The 27,436-nt window shown below is 39.6% G+C and overlaps 1 protein-coding gene across 1 annotated transcript; it reads left to right on the top strand.

The window, feature by feature from the left end:
• Nucleotides 1-25,388, top strand: LOC139370434 (integrin alpha-X-like). Its single transcript, XM_071109909.1, has 31 exons — nt 1-134; nt 2,359-2,473; nt 6,992-7,089; nt 7,328-7,395; nt 7,760-7,874; nt 8,639-8,769; nt 10,069-10,211; nt 10,313-10,466; nt 13,493-13,628; nt 13,973-14,049; nt 14,299-14,422; nt 14,566-14,708; nt 14,933-15,073; nt 15,267-15,464; nt 15,582-15,712; nt 15,891-16,045; nt 16,566-16,732; nt 16,944-17,066; nt 17,214-17,284; nt 17,402-17,543; nt 17,964-18,062; nt 18,211-18,290; nt 18,526-18,603; nt 18,706-18,784; nt 21,167-21,274; nt 21,377-21,418; nt 21,540-21,665; nt 22,749-22,862; nt 22,966-22,995; nt 23,095-23,205; nt 23,302-25,388. Exons 1-31 carry the CDS (start codon nt 59-61, stop codon nt 23,560-23,562), a joined length of 3,636 nt encoding a protein of 1,211 aa, XP_070966010.1. The 5' UTR covers nt 1-58; the 3' UTR covers nt 23,563-25,388.
• The last annotated feature ends 2,048 nt before the right edge of the window (nt 25,389-27,436 follow it).

Below are 27,436 nucleotides of genomic sequence, written 5' to 3'. Positions count from 1 at the left end.
AGGAAGACAAGTAAGTTTCATTTGCAAAGGTTGAGTGTTGCAGTGTTTTCCTTACTGCATGCTAGTGAACAAAGTGAAGGAGAAGATGTCCAGGCAGGGACCCCTCTCCCTGCTCACCTGGATGGGAGCCATGGGTAAGCACTGACTAACAGGATTTCACTCAGCTTAATATTATCATCGGCTCAACTAGTAAAAACAAGTCAATTACTTTCAATACTACACGTTTTAAATTGTAGTTTAGTTTTAGATTTGCTATTCCTGACTAAATCTTAGTCTTACCATGTTGAACTGTTCACGCCATTGTAATCAATAGACACACTTGAAGTATTGTAGAGAAGGATATGTTTTCAAAGTGGATGCTTAACTTGCACAAGGATTATTTATGTAAAGAAATGTGCCTAATGTTGCCATTTCCATCGGCTAATGGGGATCCCAATCAAATCTACATCTAATGCTCTAAATGTTATTCACTTGTTACATGCTCCATTGTCATTATTATTTTGTGGTTTCACGTCAACGGTAACCGACTTCCCCATTTTTCAATTCGAGGCAGTAGTTGGTTGGAACTGTAGGTCACTTAACCTTTTAAACCTAGATACAACTTTATTGTCGATTCATGGTTTTGAGACAGTCAATGATAAGCATGAACTATTGGCCATTTATCACACATTTTTCATGGTGAAAAAGTCAAAGACGTTATTTACAAACATTCACTTTTGATGATGGCAGTTCTGGCTGAACAACAGTAGCCTATAGCACACCTATGTTCAGTCAAGAATGTTGAAATTAGGATTCCTCAAAATATGTTTGTGCAGCTTCTCAGCCATGTGCACATATTACAGTAAACCTTGTTTACACCAACGCCTGCGCCAGACTATGATCAGCTGGGGGCACTGTTTTTGATGCTATATTTCTAGTTAGCATATATATAATATATGCAACAAATCTTCCACCAAAATGGTTCTGTGGCAATGCACCACATAACCAATAAGCAAAGCATTAACAATGAAGGTTCCAACACACACTGGACCGGAGCCATTTATTTGGGCTGGACTAAACAATGATGGGGCCCAGGGCAAGAACGTCTTTAACCAACTGTTAGCCTAAATGTAATTCAGAACACAGCGGAGCCACATGTAGTGGTATGTTGTAACAATTGGGAGAAGCCCAGGTAAAATGGAGACACGTTAATGCTCACCTGTGTCATCCAGACTATGTGCCAGCCCAGCAATTAGCTGTTTTGTGCGTCTCCGCGGTGGGAGCGACAACATCAGGACCATGGCCAGAGGCCAAGCACTCGGCCAAATTGATAACTACAGTCTCGTCACAATGAGCAACAACAGAAATGTATGAATTTACGTCAGTAAAAGTTCTGAATGGACATAGAGAGAATAAGCAAACTCACAAACATACCCGTCAAAAGGACCCAGCATTTAAAGCCACCAGCGCATTTTAAACACACGAGCAAATCACACTTCTCCTTTCCTAACAACTTTGGCTATTAAAAACCTAGGCCTTAGATAATGCTAAAACAATGTAGCCTACCAAATGAATTGACAAGGAAAGTTTGAAGGGGGAGAGATACAGCTATGTGATAGTAGACCTTTATTGTGAAGGCGTATATGATATTTAAATCTGTCTCTGGTGGATATTCTATGACCCGGTCTTGCATAGCACAGGTCAGGGGGTATGACAGCATAGGCCTGCGAATGATTGATTAATATATGAATTACCCGAATTTGTAACACATCTCTGTCTTCACTGTTCCCATCTTTCACAATTCACACTTCTCCGCTGGCATCAGCTCCACTGGCCTCTCTCTCTTCCCCTCTCCTCTGTCTATTGATAATAGCTCTTGTACGAGTTGCCTAGCTCAATGCAAGTCCCAGGAATAGCAATATAGTTTGGTCACTTATTTTTTAGAAATTTTTGGAGCTAATATGGAGAAGCAGCTTGCTCTTGCTTCCTGAGGATAAAATAAGCTACAGGGTTGGCAATGAACTGGCAGGAAGTTTGACTGGCTAGAGCATGTAGCTCTGGTGCAGTAATATTTATATCAATAAATAACTGTATCCAAATCTGTATCCAAATCTGTGTCCAAATCTTGCCCACATATAGCGCCAGCACTGGTTTTCACTGACCACAATCTTTAATATGAAATAATGCCAATTTCCTGTGTTGTAGGGAAGATCGGATATCTACGATTTGTGTGAAATGCTGTTTTAAATGATGTATTTTATTGTACATCGTGGATTAGGCCTACTAAACAGTTCATATTTACGAATATCATTTTTATGCATCTAACCCAAATAGTTGTGTCTGTCATCCGATTGAACCTTTCTTTCTTTTCTTTGCCAGCTGTCTCTTCAATGGCTTTCAACATTGATGAAGCAAACCCAAAAATCTACAAGGGGGAGGAAAAGGATTTCTTTGGATACAAAGTCCTGCAATTCATATCTGGCAAGGAGAAAGGGCAAGTGTTACTGTTATCATAGTAGTGAGAAATGCAATGCATTATGTTACAAACTTCATCTGCAAAACAGTATTACACACCTGAGGAAACAAAAATAACCAGAAAAATGCACCTATGTCTGCAAACATGCACTATATACAGTTGAAGTCAGAAGTTTACATACACCTAAACTCAGTTTTGCACAATTCCTGACATTTAATCCTAGTAAAACGTCCCTGTCTTAGGTCAGTTAGGATCACCACTTTATTTTAAGAATGTGAAATAGAATAATAGCAGAGAGAATGATTTATTTCAGCTTTTATTTCTTTCATCACATTCCCAGTGGGTCAGAAGTTTACACTTACACTCAATTCGTATTTGGTAGCATTGCCTTTAAATTGTTGAACTTGGGTCAAATGTTTCGGGTAACCTTCCACAAGCTTCCCACAATAAGTTAGGTGAATTTTGGCCCATTCCTCCTGACAGAGCTGGTGTAATGGAGTCAGGTTTGTCGGTCTCCTTGCTCGCACACGCTTTTTCAGTTCTGCCCACATATTTTCTATATGATTGACGTCAGGGCTTTGTGATGGCCACTCCAATACCTTGACTTTGTTGTCCTTAAGCCATTTTGCAACAACTTTTGGAAGTATGCTTGGGGTCATTGTTCATTTGGAAAAAACATTTGCGACCAAGCTTGAACTTCCTGACTGATGTCTTGAGATGTTGCTTCAATATATACACATAATTTTCCTTCTCATGATGCCATCTATTCCCTCCTGCAGCAAAGCACCCCCACAACATGATGCTGCCACCCCCGTGCTTCACGGTTGGGATGGTGATCTTCGGCTGCAAGCCTCCCCTTTTTCCTCCAAACATAACGATGGTCATTATGGCCAAACAGTTCTATTTTTGCTTCATCGGACCAGAGGACATTTCCCCAAAAAGTACGATCTTTGTCCCCATGTGCAGTTGCAAACCGTAGTCTGGCTTTTTTTATTGCAGTTTTGGAGCAGTGGCGTCTTCTTTGCTGAATGACCTTTCAGGTTATGTCGATCTAGTACTCGTTTTACTGTGGATATAGATAATTTTGTACTTGTTTCCTCCAGCATCTTCACAAGGTTCTTTGCTGTTGTTCTGGGATTGATTTGCACCTTTCTTACCAAAGTACGTTCATCTCTAGGAGACAGAACACATCTCCTTCCTGAGCGGTATGACGGCTGCGTGGTCCCATGATGTTTATACTTGCGTACTATGTTTGTATAGATGAACGTGGTGCCTTCAGGCATTTGGAAATTGCTCCCAAGGATGAACCAGACTTGTGGAGGTCTAAAAAAAAAATCTGAGGTCTTGGCTGATTTATATTGATTTTCCCATGATGTCAAGCAAAGAGGCACTGAGTTTGAAGGTAGGCCTTGAAATCCATCCACAGGTACACCTCCAGTTGACTCAAATGATGTCAATTAGCCTATCAGAAGTTTCCAAAGTCATGACATCATTTTCTGTAATTTTCCAAGCTGTTTAAAAGGCACAGTCAACTTAGTGTATGTAAACTTCTAACCCACTGGAATTGTGATACAATGAATTATAAGTGAAATAATCTGTCTGCAAACAATTGTTGGTCAAATGACTTGTGTCATGCACAAAGTAGATGTCCTAACCGACTTGCCAAAACTATAGTTTGTTAACAAGAAATTTGTGGAGTGGTTGAAAAACGAGTTTTAATGACTCCAACCTAAGTGTATGTAAACTTCAGACTTCAACTGTATATCCATAGCAATGTATTTAGAAATATAAATGTCTCTGTAAGCTCCAAAAGTTTTGGGACAGTCACACATTTTTTGTTGTTTTAGCTCTGTCATTATACAATGACTATGGGGTTAGATAGAGTGTGTCTTCATCCATGTCTGGGGAAGCATTTAGAAACTACAGCACTTTTTGTACATAGTCCCACCTTTTTAGGGGACCAAAAATGTTGGGACAAATTCACTTATTCAATGCATTTGCAATGCATCTTTACACATTTTGCTACGTTACAGCTTTATTCTAAAATGGATTTAAAAAAAGACTCTTTATCAATCTGCACACAATACCCCATAATGACAAAGAGAAACAGGTTTTTAGACATTTTTGCACATTTATTAAAAATAAAAAACAGGAATACCTTATTTACGTAAGTATTCAGACCCTTTGCTATGACACTCAAAATTTAGCTCAGGTGCATCGTATTTCCATTGATCATCCTTCAGATGTTTCGAGAACTTGATTGGAGTCCACCTGTGGTAAATTCAATCGATTGGACATGATTTGGAAAGGCACACACCTGTCTATATAAGGCACTACAGTTGACAGTGCATTTCAGAGCAAAAACCAAGCCATGAGGTTGAAGGAATTGTCCGTATAGCTCTGAGACAGGATTGTGTCGAGGCACAGATCTGGGGAAGGTTACCCAAAAATTCTGCAGCATTAAAGGTCCCCAAGAACACAGTTGCCTTCATCATTCTTAAATGGAAGAAGTTTGGAACCACCAATACTCTTCCTAGACCTGGCTGCCAGGCCAAACTGACCAATCGGGGGAGAAGGGCCTTGGTCAGGGAGGTGACCAAGAACTCAACTTCAATAGAGTTTCATCTCTGCAGCACTCCACCAATCAGGCCTTTATATTAGAGTGGCTAGACTGAAGCCACTCCTCAGTAAAAGGCACATGACAGCACATGGAGTTTGCCAAAAGGCAGCTAAAGACTCTCAAGACCATGAGAAACAAGATTCCCTGGTCTGATGAAACCAAGATTGAACTCTTTGGCCTGAATGCCAAGTGCCACGTCTGGAGGAAATCTGGCACCATCCCTACGGCAAAGCTTGGTGGCAGCAGCATCATGCAATGGGGATGTTTTTCAGCTGCAGGGACCGAGAGACTCAGATTCGAGGGGAAGATGAACGGAGAAAAGTACAGAGAGATCCTTGAAGAAAACCTGCTCCAGAGTGCTCAAGACCTCAGACTGTGGTGAAGGTTCACCATCCAACAGGACAACAACCCTAAGAACATAGCCAAGACAACACAGGAGTAGCTTTGGGACAAGTCTCTGAATGTCCTTGAGTGGCGCAGCCAGAGCCCGGACTTGAATTTGATCTAATATCTCTGGAGAGACCTGAAAATAGCTGTGCAGCGACACTCCCCAACCCATCTCCCCTGATTGGCTCTTCAGAGAAGAATGGGAAAAACTTGAATACGGGTGTGCCAAGCTTGTAGCATCATACCCAAGAAGACTCAAGGCTGTAATTGCTGCCAAAGGTGCTTCAACACAGTAATGAGTAAAGGGTCTGAATACATATGTAAAATGTGATCTTTACATTTTATATTTTTAATACATTTGCAAACTTTTCTAAAAACCTGTTTTTGCATTGTCATTATGGGAATTGTGAGTAGATTGATGAGGGGAAAATTGATTTCATCCATTTTAGAATAAGGCTTTAAAAATATATGTATTTAACTAGGCAAGTCAGTTAAGAACAAATTCTTATTTACAATGACGGCCTACACCAGCCAAACCTGGACGACACTCTGCCAATTGTGCGCCACCCTATGGAACTCCCAATCACGGCCGGTTGTGATACAGTCTGGATTTGAGCCAGGGTATCTGTAGTGACGCCTCTAGCACTGAGATGCAGTGGCCTAGACTGCTGCGCCACTCGGGAGCTGTAACGTAACAAAATGTGGAAAAAGTCAAGGGGTCTGAATACTTTCCGAATGCACCGTATGTGTATTAAAGTAGTAAAAATGTTAGTACTTGGTCCCATATTCCTAGAACACAATGATTTCATCAAGCTGTGACTCTACAAACTTGTTGGATGCATTTGCTGTTCGTTTTGGTTGTGTTTCAGATTATTTTGCGCCCAATAGAAATGAATGGTCAATAATGTATTGTGTCATTTTGGAGTCACTTTTATTGTAAATGAGAATAGAATATGTTTCTAAACACTTCTACGTTAATGTGTATGCTACCATGATAACAGATAATCCTCAATGAATCTTGAAAAATGAGAAAGGTATACGTACAAATATCATACCCCAAGACATGCTTAACTCTCACCAGGTTAGCATTTTTTTTAGGGGTTATGATATTTATGCCTCTGTAACTTTCTCACTCATTATTATTCAAGATTCATTGAGGATTATCAGTTATCATGGTAGCATCCACATTAATGTGGAAGTGTTTAGAAACATATTCTATTCTTATTTAGTTTCTTAAATGATGTGAGCTGCGTCCAATGCCCACGACTAAAGTGCATCAGTGAATTAGTTATGCATACGTTGATGGAATGGAAATTCTGACTTGTGTTTCATCATATCACACCTCTGACAACATCCTGCTTTATTCCTTCAACATGCAGCTGCTACTCTGACCTTAGTAACCAAAAGAAATAGTAATTTACCATATTGTCAGAAACGTTATGCAACCATTCTTGATCTAAAGTTTGTCATATATACAAGAAGTGGATACAGTCTCATCTAAATCGACCAAACTAACCTTTCACCCACAGGGTAATGGTCAGTGCCCCATATCAGAAGAACGGATCTGGTGGAATCTGTAGATGTGCTCAAGACAGAACAGACTGTACAGACTGTTACACTCCTCAAGGTAGAGATGGAAGTTGATGATACACTATACTGTACTTACTGGACTGCAATTTAGAAAGGTGGTTACCTTAACAAAATGAATAATTATACAAATTATTAGAACATGTAACACCTACCACGGTAACCATGGCTAATCGATATTTGTCAGAGCTTTAAAATATTGCTGAAATGTCAACAAGATCTTGAATATGAGAAACACTAGTTGATTCTGCAAGTCTGCCTTTTTTGCCTTCCAACAGAAACTGACACAATCAAGTACATTGGACTGTCTATGGCTGGACAATCTACTTCTCCTCCAACATTCACTGTAAGATAACCACCAAACAGTTGTTTTGATCATGTTCTTGTTTTCAAATACTCCATGTGAGTGTACTGTACATATGTAATATATGTTTGGCAGCATTTACATAGGCAGCCCATTTATGAATGTTTCTTCACTAATTGGTCTGTTGACCAATCAGATCAGCTCCACCAATTAGTGTAAAAAACATATCAGAATTGGGCTGCCTGTATAAACCTGAATGACTTGCTTCACTTGAGTCATAAAACAATACCTCAGCTATCTAAAAATGATCATGGCAAATTCCTGTAACTGTCTTTGGAGACATCTAAGGTCCACCAGACAACCCATTATTTTATCACATTTACAATGATTTATTCTCCTCATTCAGGCCTGCAGCCCTGGTCTGGCACACGAGTGTGATGGGAACTCCTATCTGAACAGTATCTGTTATCAGTTCAACAGCCAGCTCCAGATCACCTCGAACTTCACACCTGCCTTCCAAGGTATAAAGGCGAAACTTGAACACAATTGTTGATAATAATAACATAACCCAAGGGTTTTAGGTATACATTGACTGTTTATTCATGTCATACTAAATTACACTGAAAAACAGCTTCTATCTCAAGGCCATCAGACTGTTAAACAGCCACCACTAACATTGAGTGGCTGCTGCCAACACACTGACTCAACTCCAGCCACTTTAATAATGGGAATTGATGGGAAATGATGTAAAATATATCACTAGCCACTTTAAACAATGCTACCTAATATAATGTTTACATACCCTACATTATTCATCTCATATGTATACGTATATACTGTACTCTATATCATCTACTGCATCTTTATGTAATACATGTATCACTAGCCACTTTAACTATGCCACTTTGTTTACATTCTCATCTCATATGTATATACTGTACTCAATACCATCTACTGTATCTTGCCTATGCCGCTCTGTACCATCACTCATTCATATATCTTTATGTACATATTCTTTATCCCCTTACACTTGTGTCTATAAGGTAGTAGTTTTGGAATTGTTAGCTAGATTACTTGTTGGTTATTACTGCATTGTCGGAACTAGAAGCACAAGCATTTCGCTGCACTCTCATTAACATCTGCTAACCATGTGTATGTGACAAATAAAATTAGATTTGATTTGAAATATTAATTGTGAATGATAAGATTTGGATTCCTGAATATGTAAAGAATGTTGTGAGTGTTATCCATCATATACATTTATGTAATTCACTTTCTCTTACAGAATGTACTAAGAAAATAGTGGACCTCGTTTTCCTCTTTGACGGATCAGGAAGCATGACAACGGATGAATTTGATAAGAACAAAGGTTTCATAAACAATATCATGACAACCCTAAAAAACTCCTCAATCAAGGTAAAATTCCCTTTAAATTTAATAACTTGAATCATGCTGGTGAGGTTTCTGAACATACATCTGTTTATCTACACTCTTAGAAGTAAAGGTGCCTAGAAGAAGCTTTTGGGTTGCCACCCCGACAGAACTTTTCCAGTTCAAACAGGTTCCTTGAGGAACCCCTTCTGAAAAGGGTCTTGGAGGAACCCTTGTTTAAAGGTCCAAACCGGAACCTTTTTCTGATGGGAGGAGTTACATTTTGAACCTTTTAATAATATATTGTAGTGGTGGCAGCCTATCAGATCGGAGGCATGGCTTATTAGAGGTGTGACTTTCAGACTTTTTCAAATCAAATAATATTTTATTTGTCACATACACATGGTTAGCAGATGTTAATGCGAGTGTAGCGAAATGCTTGTGCTTCTAGTTCCGACAATGCAGTAATAACCAACAAGTAATCTAACTAACAATTCCAAAACTACTGTCTTATACACAGTGTAAGGGGATAAAGAATATGTACATAAAGATATATGGATGAGTGATGGTACAGAGCAGCATAGGCAAGATACAGTAGATGGTATCGAGTACAGTATATACATATGAGATGAGTATGTAAACAAAGTGGCATAGTTAAAGTGGCCAGTGATACATGTATTACATAAGGATGCAGTAGATGATATAGAGTACAGTATATATTTTTGACCACCCGTCAGCGTAAATGTCATTCCTGTTCATCATGTTAAGTTTCACAATGCCAACCTAAATGCTTGAATAATTAGACATATTATATATTTGAATATAATGTAAATAATATGATCTATTCTGTTTACATATAGTAATGAAGTGGCAACTATTCCCACTTTGGAAGAGCATAGGCTCTTGAGGAACACCTCTGTAAGCCTCATTGATGCTACAAAAATATTTGGGTTTCACCATCACAAGTGATGATAATACAGCAGAACAGATGAACAGAAGTGAAATTTACTCTAATAATGGGTGGCCTAAAAAATATATACATTATCTTAAAGCCACACCCATACTAAGCCGAGCCTCCACTCCAGGGTTCCTCCACGAACCCGATGCTACATTGAACCATTAAAGGTTCCTCCAAGAACCCCTCAACTAACCAAAGGTGTAAATATGAACCATTGACTAGCAATGGTTCCTTGTAGAACCTCAGGGGTTCCTTGAGGATCTTCAGAGTTCCTCGAGTCACCACTAATTCTAAGAGTGTATGTGCAATACCCATGAATGTTGCTGCATGGAAAGTATGGAATGAAATCAATATTAGTAAACTTTTCCTCTTTTTTTAAACCACAGTTTGCAGCGGTTCAGTTCTCATCAAAGGCCAGGACAGTTTTCAACTTCAATGACTTCAAAGAGGGGAGAGCCTTGACTAATCTTTGGAAAGAAAAGCACATGTCTAATCTAACCAACACACATCAGGCGATAGACTTTCTTTTGTAGGTCACAGTTGATCATTATTAATCAGTTTTACTTGATGAACGGGGATTGTGGTGTAAGAAAGATAGCTTGATCTGTTGTTTGTATACATCTAATTCAGGAAAAACATTTTTGAAAACCAAGCCGCCGGCGCCACCGCAGATGCAACTAAAGTACTGGTCATAATAACAGATGGAGATCCCAGTGATACTGATAAAAGGTTTAACTCTATCAAAAGAAGTGATGACAAAAACATCATCCGTTTCGTTATTGGGGTAAGTCCTTAAAAGGGGAGAGTCTGTATCCTCCCAACACAACACCACACAATTGTATGACTAAATTAATTTGAAACTGGTTTCATTCCCATAACTACAGCTGGTTGATCACTAGCCAATACATTTTGACGAGGAGGCATGCGCTCCTCCTAGTTGAAACGACCAAAGGCCAATATATTTGCATCTCTGTGAACTTCAAGTGAAATGGTTTGAAAACGTACCTCAATCCAGGGATGGAAGATGTCGCTGTAGTGCTACAGTACTTATCCCACAACAATCTACGGGGAATGAAGAAGATTGAAATAAAGCAAGTTTTTTATTAAACTGCCTTGTTCATCCTCATGCTAGTTAGCTTGTTCATCCTCATGCTAGTTAGCTTGTTCATCCTCATGCTAGTTAGCTTGTTCATCCTCATGCTAGTTAGCTTGTTCATCCTCATGCTAGTTAGCTTGTTCATCCTCATGCTAGTTAGCTAATGCTAAAGCAGCATCTGATCAATTTACCGTCAATTCTCAATTTACCTTCCATCCCTGGATTGAGGTACATTTTCAAATAATTTCACTTAAAGTTCACAGAGGTGCAAATATATTGGCAAATGGTCGTTTCGAGTAGTTGATCACCTGTGTATACCAGTGTTAGTGCTTTTAATGTATGATTTCAATGTATGCTGCTTACATTCATGTGTTTTCCCCAAATAATACACAAGCTGGGGAGTTTTTTAAAGCTGAAATGTATGTGGGCGACCCAATCAATTGCACATAGAAATGTGTGTTATAGATCTGTCAATCTCATTGAAAGCAAGTCTAAGAAGCGGTAGATCTGGTTGATCTGTTCTATGTGCGCTATTTTTATGCTTCCCGTTTTTATGTTTCGATTTAGTGTCTTTTACTTTCAGTTTTGTAAACCAGCTTCAAACAGCTGAAAGTACAATATATTTGGTAATGGAAAATATATTTCACAGCGGTTTGGATGGTACAATGATTCTCTACACTTCCGCGTTTTGTCACAAACTGAAATTAAGCGAACTATTAGAAATGGCAGAGCGATTTCTGCATAGTGCATATTTCACCTGTTAGACTCCTTTAACTTTGTGCTACATGCCACAGGGCCAACACACAACAAAGGCCATACTCTTGATCTCCTGCTGTCCTATGGTCTGAATATTGATAACTTGGAAACTATTGATGTGTGTCTCTGACCATCTCAGTATTGGTTTTAAAATGCTTTCTCCTCCATCTAAAAATGTGTCTGTTCCCACTCCCATCAATACCTCTACAACTGCTAGTAAATTTACCAATGCTTTTTACTCCTCTGCTAATGATCCTGTTGTGTGACATCACACTGATGATTTGCTGAACAGGTTCAATTACATACGTTATGTCAGGCTACGTTAGACTCAGCGACACCAGTTAAAACCAAGGATAAACTGTCTGCCAGAGTCTCACCTTGGTTAGATGACCACTCGTTACCCTTAAAAGGTTATTTAAAAAATGTTTTTAAAATAAATGCTGAACGTAAAAGGAAAGCCTGATAACATCAAGTATTCTTTGAGATAATGAAGGATCTGATGAGAAATTACAATGTTGTGATTAAAGATGCAAGAGCAAACTACTTCTCTACCCTGATTTAGCAGATAAGATATGTTTATGTCCCTTGTCCCTTATATGATTTTATAGAAAGTGGAATATAATTCAATTTAGCAAATTAAATAGAAAGGATATTTTTCCCATTCACTATAATTGTAGGCTAACTCTGATTTTTATTATAGACCAATTATGTACCAAGATATCTTAAATCAGTATTAAAAAAAAAGATTACAGTCATTATTTTCATTACGTGGGGGGGTATGCATAAGCTCTAGTGTTTTGAATTAATCATCACCTTAGAAAGTGCTGTCCATTTTGTTGTGTTAGACTTGGAAATAACATCCACAACAACTATGTTTTCCACTCAGTTTCAACCTGTTGTTGAACTTCTTTCTTCAAATTAATCAATCACAATGAGGTGAGTTTTAAAACAACATACTGTTTTGATGATAAGTGTTCATTAGCGAGTTGGGTACTACTAACTCATGTCCAGAGTGCATAAGAGATTACTGTGACTCACAGTTATGTAGAGTTTTTCAGTGAGCATGGGTGGTTCAGTATCATCCCCAACACCTATTCACTATGGTGTCCCTCAGGGATTAACTCTAGGCCCCATTTTTCACCCCTTGTACGTGCTTCCCCTTGGTGACATCATCCGCAATCCTAACATTCAGTTTCACTGCTATGCAGATGACACGCAGCTTTGTGTACCAATCAGACCCAGTGACCAACCTAGGGTAGCTACCATTCACAAGTGTCTTGTTGACATCAAATGCTTGACAATTTATCCGGCTCAACAATAAGAAATCTGAGGTTATTTTATTTGGCCCCCACCTGACCTCGAGCTGCATGTGAAGGTTGTCCAGACCCGCCTTTACGATATCATTTAAGAAATACATTGCCTTCCGTAATTATTGGGATAGAAGTATTGGGATTGGATTGACAGGTGTTTCTGGTCAGGTGTCAGGTGTGTTCCGTGACATCATTTGTGCAGGCACAAGAGAGCTGTCATTGTCTAGTCTTGAGTCTAGGCTTTGCGTTTGCCTTTGGTGGAAGGAGAACTAAGGATTCCATCTTTAAGGCTTGGTTAAGCCCCATTCCATTTATTAGATATTTTATCTCCCTATGAGCCAGGATGCAGCTTGAGATCCTCTGACAGGGCACTGTTGGCCATTCCAAGGTCCAGGTTGAATTTGTATTGTTATTCTCCTTCCTCCTGTTTATTACTTTTCTTTTTTTTTTAATGATGTGAAGCACTTTGTTACTTGTATTAAAAAGCGCTATACAAATACAGCTGTTATTATTATTATTGTTATTAGTATTTTCAAGGGTCCAGTCCAACTTCCCAGTTACGATGTGAATGTTTAAATATGATGCATTTTGAAAAGGAAATTAGACTTCACTATAATTCCTGTCCTCAAGTGATATATTTCTTGGCAGGTCAAGAATGTCGATTTGACGAAACTAAAGTTACTAGCATCAGAGCCAAAAGAGAACAACACTTTCCTCATCCAGGACTACAACGGACTAAAAGGAATCCTAGACAACTTACAAAAAAAGATCTTCAACATTGAAGGTACAACTCCAGATTCAGTTGAAATCCCTTAGTACTGACTTATTTTACAGCAAAGTGGGGCGGGCAGGGTAGCCTAGTGGTTAGAGCGTTGGACTAGTAACCGGAAGGTTGCAAGTTCAAATCCCCAAGCTGACCCAACTTTACAGGTCTGGACAAAGGTAAAATAAAAAGTAGCTGTCAATGGAGATTTGCTATTTGTAAAAAAATAAATATATTAAAAAAACTGAAGTGGAAATACTGGTCACCTCCTGATGGTATTTATTTCTGGTTATAACACCTTACTCAATACATTTCACAGTAGAAGTATTAATGTATCGCTAGTTATATCAGTGGTTATATTCTAGGTTCCAAGACTGCTCTGGCTGGAAACTTGACGAAAGAGATGTCTCAGAGTGGGTTCAGTGCTGTCTACGTTAATAAGGTGAGATACACGATAGTATGTCCAGTATGTTTTACCATCTTAAATGTTAATTTGTAATATGTATAAATTGTTTTAAAATGTTTACGACAATGCTTCTACGTTTTACTACAAATCCTTGTAAATGCTTAATACTCATTTATAAATGTAATGACCACCATGGCAACTAGTTTATAGACACAGTATATAGTTAATGAATGCTTATTAAAAAAATGTCATACAATATGACCCAATGTTTTATTTCCTCTACAGGATACCTTGGTTCTGGGCTCAGTAGGATCAAACAACTGGCGTGGATCTCTCTTTGAGACTGAGGGTCTGAGATCAGAGGAAAGGGAAATTCAGGACCCCACATTGGACAAAGATTCCTATATGGGTAATGGAACATTAAGCTCAAAAAAATATATTGCTCAAAAGTGAATTTGAACAAACAACTTTTTTCAAGGCTCCATTAGTTCAGATGTTTCAGAGAAGGGAGTGTAGTTACAATGTGCCTACAGTTCTTTATTGTTCTTATAGGATACTCTGTAGCTGTTGGGAAGAAGAACGAGAACCTTCTATATTTTACCGGAGCACCAAGATCTGAACACATGGGACGGATCCTACTTTTCAACAAGGTTAACAACAACTGGACTGTGGCACAAAGATTGTCTGGAGAACAGGTTGGTAAACATTAGCTATTTCTGTAAGCAATGTGGTATATCAATCTACAAGAAAGCATGAAACCAGCTTTTGGGGTTACGTCAAAGGTTGAATCGCTACTCCCATAGTAAAGAGGAACACAGTCACTTTTTATGTTTACTTATGAGTTCTATTCAAAAACCAGAAGACTTCTTAAAACATTTCAAAACCATTTTTGTATGAATGTAAGTTTGGATTTTCTCAGATGGGCTCCTACTTCGGGGCAGAGCTGTGTTCTGTGGACATAGACTCAGACGGCAACACAGACTTCCTCCTGGTGGGTGCACCAATGTTTCACCAACGACAGAGAGAGGGCAGGATCTACGTCTACACACTGACTGATAAGGTGGGCTGAACTGTGAATCTCTGAACAACAGATTCAAATGCTGCAATTTGTGGCTGAATATGTTCATCAGGGACAAAGTGATCTGGAAGCCGATATTGATTCATTTGGACATAAATATCCATCCTCTTCAATAACACTGCACAAAAAGACAATGTAATATGGATTTATCTTCATGTGATCTCTCCTTTATTAGCTGGAACTGAGGATGGAGATGAATGTTTCAGTGATGGCTCAGGGTAGATTCGGCTCCTCCATCTCCTCTCTCACAGACCTGAATGGAGATGGGCTGAAGGATGTAGCTGTGGGCGCTCCACTTGAGGACGATCACAGGGGGGCCGTGTACATCTACCTGGGTGAAAAGCTAAAGGGGATCCGCCCTGAATTCAGCCAGGTGAGACAGACGAAGATGGAAATCGTTCAAAAAGGCTCATGGTCAAAGAAAACATACATCCCTCCTGTGATATCAATATCAAGGCCTTTTCATTAAATGTTTGTCTTCTTACTGCAGCGCATCTCAGCTGCGATGATGAGATCTAAGCTCCAGTTCTTTGGCCAGACGATTGATGGGAAGATGGACCTGGGTGAGGATGGACTGACTGACATCGTAGTAGGAACGCGTGGCGCAGTTGTCGTCTTGAGGTACGAGTCCAAAAAAAGGATAAGAAAAGACAGCTGGTTTAAAACGGACAGTAAAAAATATCCCACTAGTGTGGGATCTGCACTGAATGGGGGCTGCGCTCAATGAGGTGTGGCCGGTGCTACCCAACATCGTACAATGTAGGCTAACATCACTGTCTTTACCCTCGATCGCTAACAGGTCCAGACCGGTCCTCAGCATCTCTGCTCATCTCCACTTCCATCCCTCGGAGATCAGCACTGATAACTTTGACTGTCTGGCAAAAGAGACCATTTCCCCTGTGGTGACTCTGACAGCCTGCTTTAACATGGCAGAGGCAACAAAGAGTAAAGCTGGTAAGAAATCTCAGCACATTAGGAACACTGATGGCTTTGTGCTTTCCAACATAAATCATGATCTGAGACCACACAATTGTGGCCTTGGTGGTCTAGGCCGGAGCCTCGGTGCAGAGCTAAATTACTGACCTCAATACGTGGGTCTTGGTCTCTTCCTAGTCTGAAGACTAGTGGAGGCTGCTGAGGGAAGGACGGCTCATAATAATGTCTGGAACAGAGCAAATGGAATGGCATCAAACACATAGAAACCATGTTTGTTCCCATTCCACCTATTCCGCTCCAGGCATTACCACAAGCCCGTCCTCCCAAATTAAGGTGCCACCGACCTGTGGTGAAGACCCAGATGAAGTCCAAGTGTATCGAAAGGTTGGACCTCGGTCTGGATCTGGGTCACAAGAGTTAAGGTCTTGACTCCATCTCTGCCTTCTACTTTAATGGTGTTCATCAGCAGGCAACCATGAGGTTCAGAAATTCACTCCCTGATAAGGAAGCCATTTAAGACTCTTGTGTACCTTTCCAGTGGTGCTGAGTGCAGGGATGAACGTCTCCTACATGCTGGATGTGGATCCAGTGAGACAGAGGAGCCGAGCCTTTTACAATGACACAAACAAAGGGGCCAGAAGTCTTATCTCTACTGTGGAGCTGAGAAAGGAGCGGACCTGCTTCAACCACTCAGTCTACATGACAGTAGGATCAATGAGAAACTGTAGCTATGCAACAATACAACAACCATAATGTCTCTCGTAAGGAGGGGATTTAATGAGTAACATTAACTTGTTAGGTTGTGGAATTATTATTGAATTGTTATTGTGTATTGATCTTATTCAGTGGTGAGAAGAATGAGGGTTTTTCAGGACTATGTATAGGGAAATGAATGCCACATTTTATTTTCTTCCAGCAATGCGTGATTGACACATTATCGCCCATAATCATCCAACTTACATTTTTTCAATCTGAAAGCCAACAAGAGGGTTGTACTGCCATTCTGAATACTGACAGTCCTGCAAAGGCCGTGGTTGAGGTACGAGGATACGTTCTGGGTCTGACTAAAACCTGTTCACTTACAATGATCAACAGTACTAGCATTGACTGTGGACTGAGTATTGTAATTTAGCCAAAGACCTGTGAAAACAGGTCATCTTAACACATTGTCTTGAATTCATCATAGGTGCCCTTTGAAAAGAACTGCAAAGAAAATGAAACCTGTTTGGCAGAGCTTGAGGTGGACTTCAACTTCATGTAAGTGTCTGATAAACAGAGGCCACATAAAGGAACTTGTTTGTAACTATAATGATTACTGACTGCTCATCAAAAAAAGCATGTTTTCTGACTGTACGGTCTTGTCTCTCTTATCAGCACATCAACTTTATTAGTGGTGGACCAGAGTTACTTTAATGTGACTATAAGACTGTCCAATCACGGGGATGACTCCTATAACACCAGTCTAACCCTCCTCTACCCTCCTGGCCTCTCATTCTCCATGATGCATCTTCTGAAGGTAATACCGGCACCCCTCCATCTATTGTGTATTTCATTCTGATGTTTTCTTCTTGCTCTCGTCTAAACCAGTGTTATTCAAACCTGGAGACCCAAAACATGTTCAGCCAATCAAGGGTTAGATGATTAGTTTAATCAGGGGTGTTCCTCCTGGGCTTGAACAAAAGCTTTCCTTGCTCATCTTGTGGGTCTGCAGAACCAGGATAGAAGAACGTTGATTCAAACATCAGTTTGCCGCCAAACATTTAAATGTTCCCTACATGTGCTAATTATTCATAACATTTTGCAACATATTAAGTGTTGAATGTATTAATTCCTTAAGCTGTTAACAAGCTTGTTTGTTTATTTTACACTATGTCAGTGACTCAGATGTACAAACTGGAATTATTTACACACTTGAAATGGTGTCTGTATTCCATAGTCCACAAGGAGAACGGTGTTCAGCTGTGGTGGTCTGGAAGATGAAATGGACAGAACTACATGCAGTGTCAGCCTCCCTGTCTACCGTAGTAAAACTACCGTGAGTGATTACTTAGATATACCAGTAAATAATGCTCAACTGTGAATACACTGCTAAAGCTTTAAAATGTTGTCCTTAGATGATAAAGATGTGACAAATCAGTAACGTTTTTATTTTTTCTTCTCAACAATGCCATCTTCCTTTTCAGGCTGTGTTCACCAGTAAATTCCATATTTTGAATACATACAACTGGAACGACACAATGGAGATGACCGTCATTGGACTGAGGTAGAAATCTGCTTCCAGTGTGAACATGTTAGAGCAGCAGCTAGACGAGAGATTAGAATCAGTCCAGGAAACGCACTTCATTTCCCCATGTTGTCGAAGTATTGAACAAAACATTGCTTAAAACTAAGATCTAGTTTAATACAACCTCAATACCTTCTTCTCAATTAGCTGAAGGACGTCATAGCATTCCATTAATGTACACAAAACATGCATTTACCTTTGCTTTTGTTTACAGCGACAATGGAAACTCAACCAATAGTTCCCTAACCCGGACCATCCCTGTTCAATTTGCAGTTGACCTGGTAGCAAAAGCGTAAGTCTTTACAAGCCTATACTTGACATTTTGTTTGAGAATGACTCCATCAAGTTAATTGAATAAAATCAAATCTTATGTATCTTTTTGTTGTTGTTGAAGCCTTCCCCAAGACTCCACCACTTACATGAACTTTACTCTGGAGGACACATCACCTAAAAGACTGGTGAATGTATATGAGGTAAACAATCAGCTGCTATTGCTGTGACTGATCTTGAAATTGTGATTCACTCTATGTGAGGGACACTTTTTCTGATGCTTTACACTCTAAAACCAAAACATACTTTTACTGTTACTCAAGCCGTTTAAATGCATTCAATAATCCGATTAGTGTGAATACTCTGATTAATATAATAGTTTGATTAAAACGTTTAAATGCATTGCAAAAATAACAATTTACCTTACAATGCATTTTACATGGACAGCTGAATATCAGGCTACCTGATGGAACTTCTGTCACAAATACGTTCTATCCCAGTGATCATATCATGTTTGGGAAGCATAAGCAATAAGCATTTTTCTACGGCTGGCCATGCTTTCCACCTGGCTACCCCTACCCCGGTCAACAGCACTGCCACCCCCACAGGAACTTGCCCAAGCAGTCCCCATTTCTCCTTCTCCCAAATCCAGTCAGCTGATGTTCTGAAAGAGCTGCAAAATCTGGACCCCTACAAATCAGCCTTTTACCCTTGTAAAACTGACCATCCTACCAATCCTCGACTTTGGCGATGTCATTTACAAAATAGCCTCCAATACCCTACTCAACAAATTGGATGCAGTCTATCACAGTGCCATCCGTTTTGTCACCAAAGCCCCATATACTACCCACCATTGCGACCTGTACGCTCTCGTTGGCTGGCCCTCGCTTTATACTCGTCGCCAAACCCACTGGCTCCATGTCATCTACAAGACCCCGCTAGGTAAAGTTCCCCCTTATCTCAGCTCGCTGGTCACCATAGCATCACCCACCTGTAGCACGCGCTCCAGCAGGTATATCTCTCTGGTCACCCCCAAAACCAATTATTTCTTTGGCCGCCTCTCCTTCCAGTTCTCTGCTGCCAATGACCGGAACGAACTACAAAAATCTCTGAAACTGGAAACACTTATCTCCCTCACTAGCTTTAAGCACCAGCTGTCAGAGCAGCTCACAGATTACTGCACCTGTACATAGCCCACCTATAATTTAGCCCAAACAACTACCTCTTTCCCTACTGTATTTATTTAATTTATTTATTTATTTTGCTCCTTTGCACCCCATTATTTTTATTTCTACTTTGCACATTATTCCACTGCAAATCTACCATTCCAGTGTTTTACTTGCTATATTGTATTTACTTTGCCACCATGGCCTTTTTGCCTTTACCTCCCTTATCTCACCTTATTTGCTCACATCGTATATAGACTTGTTTCTACTATATTATTGACTGTATGTTTGTTTTACTCCATGTGTAACTCTGTGTCGTTGTGTGTCAAACTGCTTTGCTTTATCTTGGCCAGGTCGCAATTTTAAATGAGAACTTGTTCTCAACTTGCCTACCTGGTTAAATAAAGGTGAAATAAAAAATAAAATAAAAATTGTATTCTGCGTGTGCAAAATATGAGAGACACCTTCCTCAATTCGTTATGGCATGGACTCTACAAGGTGTCGAAAGCATTCCACAGGGATGCTGGCCCATGTTGACTCTAATGCTTCCCACAGTTGTGTCAAGTTAGATGGATGTCCTTTGGGTGGTGGACCATTTTTGATACACACAGAAACCTGTAGTGTGTGAAAAACCCAGCAGTCTTGCCGTTCTTGACACAAACCGGTGCACGTGACACCTACTACAATACCCCATTCAAAGGCACTTTAATCTTTTGTCTTGCCCATTCACTCTCTGAATGGCACACACACAATCCATATCTCAATTGTCTCAAGGTTTAAAAATCCTTTAACCTGTTCTACACTGATTGAAGTGGATTTAACAAGTGACATCAATAAGGGATCATAGCTTTCACCTGGATTCACCTGGTCAGTCTATATCATGGAAAGAGCAGGTGTCCTTAATGTTTTGTACACTCAGAGTATAAAGTTTGTATGCACATTTTTTTTTTGCTCATGACCTTGCTCATGCTTAATTTGCTCATGACCTTACGCCTAGTAAGATCATCAGAGAAAGGTGTTCACATGACTAATGCTAAACTGAGTATTGCCATTATTAGTTTAATATTTAATTATTAGTGTGCATATAAACATATTCTCTGTCCACTGGAGGATGGTGGCACCTTAATTGGGGAGGACGGGCTTGTGGCTATGGCTGAAGCGGAATCAGTGGAATGGTATCAAATATGTCAAACACATGGTTTCCATGTTTTCGATGCCATTCCATTTGCTCCGTTCCAGACGATATTATGAGCCATCCACTCAGTCGCCTCCACTGTCTCTGTTGCCCGAGGCTTGCTCTTTTGGGGGCTTAGGTATATGTTTTGTTACATGTTCTGTGACAAATGCCTTTGTATAAAATCTCAATATAAATGTTATTGTTAGGTTGGTTGATTGAATGAATTGTGTCACTGTTTACAGGTGCAGAACTTGGGATTTAACTCTGTACCAGTCACAGTCACCTTCACTTTCCCAACTAAGCTTAAGCACAGATTTGAAATGAAGGACTACGAAATATCTGTCTTACAGGTAAAACTGTTCACATTTCCTACGAAAATGCTGATGTTTTAATGCCACAATTTCTTTCAATAGGAAACAGCCTAATACAAGTTTCCTTTCTTTTCTTTGAAGAACCACACTCAATGTGGAAAGGTTATCAATTCAACAACAGAGGTGAGAATTCAAATATGGCACTCACTCTTGACATTGTTGGTAACCGATCCAATCAGGTTACAACTCAGTATAGTAAATCATGTTACTGAAACACACATTTTGCTTCTGGCTGTGTTTACAGTACTGCTCTCCAGAAAAATACTGCAAGTCCATCGAGTGTGAAAGTTTCCTTTTGGAGAAGTTTTTGACAGTTACATTTGTGCTGTCTGGAAATGTTTCCTTCAAGGACCTCGATCAACATGCAAAGGTCTGTATTAAGACAACTTCAACAAATAATGGTACAGAGTAACATGCTAATAATGAATGAGACTGAGACAGCAAACATCCCACTTTAAATCTTTGTCATAGTTATTCTTTAGCACGCTACACTATTTAAGCTTGAAACGCCATTCAAACTTTTAAAGGTGCATTTTTTGATATATATTGATATATATAAAATTATACTTTTAAACTATTGAGCTTTTTGTCCTCCATCCACTTCCATGGGATTTCTTCAACAGTCTAAAGGTTCCATTGTTAGACTCCCATGAATTCCAAGATTCTATTATACAAATCAAGAGATACAGATATCTTAATAACCGCATCAACTTCATCCATTAACTTCCCACTGTTGACTACGCCATGCAAGAGACGCCATGCAAGTAGCCTAGTGGTTTTTGAACTTCTGAAGGCTTTTCAGTGGTCTTCAATGCTCAAAATCATACTGCAATAGTCTTCATCGCAAAAACATCATCAAAGGCATCTGATTTTATGATATAAACTTGAAGCCCCTGCAAAAGACCAGGGACATGAACACGGAAGTATGACGTAGGAACGCGTCACTTGCCTGGCTTATTAACTGACAAATCAGCTACTTTCCCAACAACTTAGACAAACACTTAGAGGGTGTGACTTCTTGGCCTACTTATTTGCTTTTCAAATCTAAAATCAGAACAGATATCTATCTACCTATCAAATGATGCAGCTTTGTTAGTTACTGCATTGACTGCATACACTTTTACAAACAACTGACATTTTGACCATTTTCCGAGCATTTTATACCACAACTTAGACATTATTACATATGGGTCTACTACTTCTCTGCTATTTAAATCTGAAATCACACACCTGTTCTAATAAGCACTACTTTTAGTTTGAACTTTGACACATCTGCCGTTTTGACCACTTTCCCAACAAGTTAGACGAAGCTCAACGTTTTTGTCTAACTTCTCTGCTATTTAAATCTGAAATCAGAACACTTCTTCTACTACCACAAAACGCTTTTAAAGAATTGAAGCAAGGCACACCATTGTATTTAATGTAGTTTGACTAACAATATCTCACTCTACAGAGCTTGTCATTGCCAAAGAAATTCACTGGGGACAGAGAAACAGTCATCTTCATCAGTTTAGTCAAACTCGGCTATGACAAAAAACGATATGCCCAGACAGCGAGTGACCCAGGGGTAAGTTTCCTGTAAAAAAACTTTTCTTCAACAAAGATACAAATATTTCTTGAGCAAAGATTGACAAAAGCATCAATTTTGTATATATTTCTTTGCTCATTAGGATAACTCTACAAGCTTCCACCAAACACAGGTAATTCCGTTTGTGGAATTAAACTGATTTACTGTATAAGAATTGTTTTAAAAATGCTTGTTCCATCGTCACTCATGATCTCAAAATGTATTCCTCCAGAATGATGTCCAGGCTGAGATCATCATTCATCCACAAAGAGAGCTGATACTAGGGACAGGAGTTGGAGTAGGACTCTTTCTCCTGATCATCATCACAATGGCCATGTATATGGTGAGTATCAATGATGTGACGGAACCTTTGCTTCTGCATTGTAAAGGACCAACACTTTGATTCATATTCTTCACATTGTTTTTCCTTTCCACTCAGCTGGGATGTTTCAAGAGAAAAAGGCTTGTTGATAATGCACAGGAAGATGAGAATGAAGGGGAACAGAGGGAGCAAGATGACGCTGTTCAGCCTATAACAGAGAAAAAGCTAGAGCCTGAGAGTGAGCCTGAGAGTGGAGCAGTGGAGTCAAATTCTCTCCTTGACGACAGTCAAACAGAAAACAATGGCTTCCACACTTGTGAGGCGGTAGGGGAGGGACCAAAAGAAGAACAGGATGTGTCAGAGTCAGAAGCAGGCTGATGGAGTAGAGAAACTCTGATGCCACTTCCATATGCAAGGGACTTTTTCATAGCAGGTTAGGAGAACTTACGCAGCAGGTTAAGATAATTGACGTAGCAGGTTAGAGAAAGGAGTAGAGGTCCAAGCAAAAAAAAAACTCTGAGAATAATTGTTAGATTAATATAGTCTGTCCTGACCACAGAACCATGCATATCACTCAATATGTGATTAAGTCTGAAATATTTTTTTTTTAAATACATTACCGTTCAAAAGTTTGGGGTCACTTAGAAATGTCCTAGTTTTGAAAGAAAAGCACATTTTTTGTCCATTGAAATAACATCAAATTGATCAGAAATACAGTGTAGACATTGTTAATGTTGTAAATTACTATTGTAGCTGGAAACAACAGATTGTTTATGGAATATCTACATAGGCGTACAGAGGCCCATTATCAGCAACCGTCAGTCCTGTGTTCCAATGGCACGTTTGTGTTAGCTAATCCAAGTTTATCATTTTAAAAGGCTAATTGATCATTAGAAAACCCTTTTGCAATTATGTTAGAACAGCTGAAAACTGTTGTGCTAATTAAAGAAGCATTAAAACTGGCCTTCTTTAGAGTAGTTGAGTATCTGGAGAATCAGCATTTATGAGTTCGATTACAGGCTCAAAATGGCCAGAAACAAATAACTTTCTTCTGAAACTCGTCAGTCTATTCTTGTTCTGAGAAATTAAGGCTATTCCATGTGAGAAATTGCCAAGAAACTGAAGATCTCGTACAGCGCTGTGTAGTACTCCCTTCACAGAACAGCACAAACTGTCTCTAACCAGAATATTTAGAGGAGTGGGAGGCCCCGGTGCACAACTGAGCAAGAGGACAAGTACATTAGAGTGTCTAGTTTGAGAAACAGAAGTCCTCAACTGGCAGCTTCATTAAATAGTACCCGCAAAACACCAGTCTCAACGTCAACAGTGAAGAGGCGAGTCCGGGATGCTGGCCTTCAAAAACAAGGACATTTCTAAGTGACCCCAAACTTTGAACGGTAGTGTAGATGTTTCATGGACATTGATGTTTGATAAAACGTGACCAAAGTGATTCAGTATTATACATATTATATACTTTTTCAATGTTTATGTCAAGGTAAAAAATTATTTATCTTTGTATTATTGCTGTAATGTCATTATTTAAAGTGCTGTTCTTACTAGAGAAATGTACATTGGCAAAGAGCTTTATTGTTTCATGCGTTTCACATTATTCTGTAAGATGTACACTATATTTACAAAAGTATATGCACACCCCTTCAAATGAGTGGATTCGGCTATTTCAGTCACACCCGGTGCTGACAGGTGTATAAAATCAAACCCACCGCCATGCAATCTCCATAGACAAACATTGGCAGTAGAATGGCATGACCGGAGAGCTCAGTAATGCATACCCATAACATGATGCAGCCACCACCATTTCTTGAAAATATTACGAGTGGTAGTCAGTGATGTGTTGTGTTGGATTTTTTGCAGTATTACTTATCTGCATTATATTTCAAACAGGATGCATGTTTTGAATTTTTTGTTTCTGTACAGGCTTCCTTCTTTTCACTCTGTCATTTAGGTTAGTATTGTGGAGTAACTAAAATATTGTTGATCCATCCTCAATTCCCTCATATCACAACCATTAATAATTAAACTGTAACTGTTTTAAAATCACCATTGCCCTCATCATGAAATCCCTGAGCAGTTTCCTTCCTCTACGGCAACTGAGTTAGGAAGGACACATGTGTCTTTGTAGTGACTGGGTGTATTGATACACCATCCAAAGCCTAATTAAAAACTTCAACATGCTCAAAGGGAAATTCAGCATCTGCTTTTATCATTTTTACACATGTACCAATCGGTGCTCTTCATTATGAGTCATTGAAGTTCCCACTTTAGCTTCTCATTTGTCCATACAGTCGCTTTGGTTGTACGTCAATGTGAGGTGGGGTCATTTGTACCATCGCTTGGATTGGTAGGTTGTGAAGGCCGGGGATACCAACCTGGAACGGACTCCAATAGACTCTGGCCTGCCACCCATCTGCCACAAACAGCAATTTCAGTGGACCTCTTGCGCCAGTTTGCAGCCCTGCAGCTGGGGTGCGGGGTTTCTTTGAGGGGGACTACCTTGGCTTTCCATAAATCCAATGCATGCTGGAAGGTAGTTATTGTAATTTAAATTGGAAAACCACTACCCTGTAGTAAACCACTACGCTGTAGTACGGTTTTATGAACGGCTTGATACGGTTTTACGAACAGCTTGATACGGTTTTATGAGCGGCTTGATACGGTTTTATGAACGGCTTGATACGGTTTTATGAACGGCTTGATACGGTTTTATGAGCGGCTTGATACGGTTTTATGAGCGGCTTGATACGGTTTTATGAACGGCTTGATACGGTTTTATGAACGGCTTGATACGGTTTTATGAACGGCTTGATACGGTTTTATGAGCGGCTTGATACGGTTTTATGAACGGCTTGATACGGTTTTATGAACGGCTTGATACGGTTTTATGAACGGCTTGATACGGTTTTATGAGCGGCTTGATACGGTTTTATGAACGGCTTGATACGGTTTTATGAACGGCTTGATACGGTTTTATGAACGGCTTGATACGGTTTTATGAACGGCTTGATACGGTTTTATGAGCGGCTTGATACGGTTTTATGAGCGGCTTGAAACAGATTGCTCCATACCTGCTTTGTAATCATAGGTAGTATTTTACACAAAAATGCACAAAATTAACTGCTCCTACACTAAATGATTTGGACATTCAGAAAAACAGTCCCGATCTGATGGTGAACACTACATTTGCAGTGCCAGCCGTTCATGCCTATGATGCTGACTGTCAGGTAATTAATACATTTTTTTCTTTATCATTTATTCTGTTAAAAAACTATTCTTTGTAGTTGCAGATAGTGGCCCTAATAGTATTAAGAAACAGTTTTTTTTGTCCTAGTCCCTTAATCATCATCACCCATTGTAATGCTCATTATGGTTTCTGATTGTACTTTACATTTCAGGTCACTGATGGTACCAGGTATGTGACTGGTTGTGGGCTTGCTGATGGAGAACAGATGGAGAGGTTGTGGTCCTACCTTAGAACATTTGTGAAGATCACAAAAGAGAAGACACCGTCTCATCGTGTTGACACCCTCACCGATTCCCTCCTGTACTACACAGCCAGGGTCAGGGAGAAGCAAGGTATAATGTATAACTGGAAATCAGTTAAGTATTGAGACGACCCATTGTTCAGGATTGTGTTGTAATCATTTTGCAACAAAAACAAAAAAAACACTGATGTATTTTGAACAATGTATGAAATGTCTATTCACCTCCATATATGTTATAGTACCAGCAATACAACTCCGTCGGCAGAAGGTCCTGAAGGAGGAAACCGAGGCAAAGGAAGATTGTCCTGCTAAACAGCATTCCAGGTTAGATTGAATGTGTTTTGCTCATAATATTTGTGAATATGCAATGAACCTTTTCTGCTAATTCAATCAGATAAATTGGAAGCAGGGCTTCAGGAGCTGGAGACAAGGCTTTCTTCTACAGAGCTCCTCTTTATGGAATGGTTTGCCGAAGTGAGAGAATCAGACTCAGTCTCAACCTTCAAGACTTTTCTCTTCTGTCAGTCCTATGATTGAGTGTATTCTGGCCCATGGGTGGGAAGGTGAACAGAAACATGAAAGCCATCTGACCCTAGAGTCTTGAAATGTTTGCACCCTCTAATGCCATTAAGGTCTTTACCTGACCCTGCTGGTCATCTATGAACGTTTGAAAGTGTTTTTGTGTGCTCTATCTTGTTCTTAGCATGCTTATTTAAGATGGTGAGGAAAGCACTTTTAAAGAACAACCAGGC

This window comes from Oncorhynchus clarkii, chromosome 17, assembly GCF_045791955.1.
Source record: "Oncorhynchus clarkii lewisi isolate Uvic-CL-2024 chromosome 17, UVic_Ocla_1.0, whole genome shotgun sequence".
NCBI lineage: Eukaryota > Metazoa > Chordata > Actinopteri > Salmoniformes > Salmonidae > Oncorhynchus > Oncorhynchus clarkii.
Note: the sequence above shows the minus strand (reverse complement) of the source record. Positions and strands in the feature narration are given on the sequence as shown.

Bases quoted from the DNA above. Each gene is read 5' to 3' on its own strand.
- LOC139370434 (XM_071109909.1), top strand. From the start codon at position 59: ATGCTAGTGAACAAAGTGAAGGAGAAGATGTCCAGGCAGGGACCCCTC. The intron at 15,465-15,581 runs GTGAGACAGACG...TTCTTACTGCAG, and splicing joins TCCGCCCTGAATTCAGCCAG to CGCATCTCAGCTGCGATGAT. The intron at 21,419-21,539 runs GTGAGAATTCAA...CTGTGTTTACAG, and splicing joins TTATCAATTCAACAACAGAG to TACTGCTCTCCAGAAAAATA.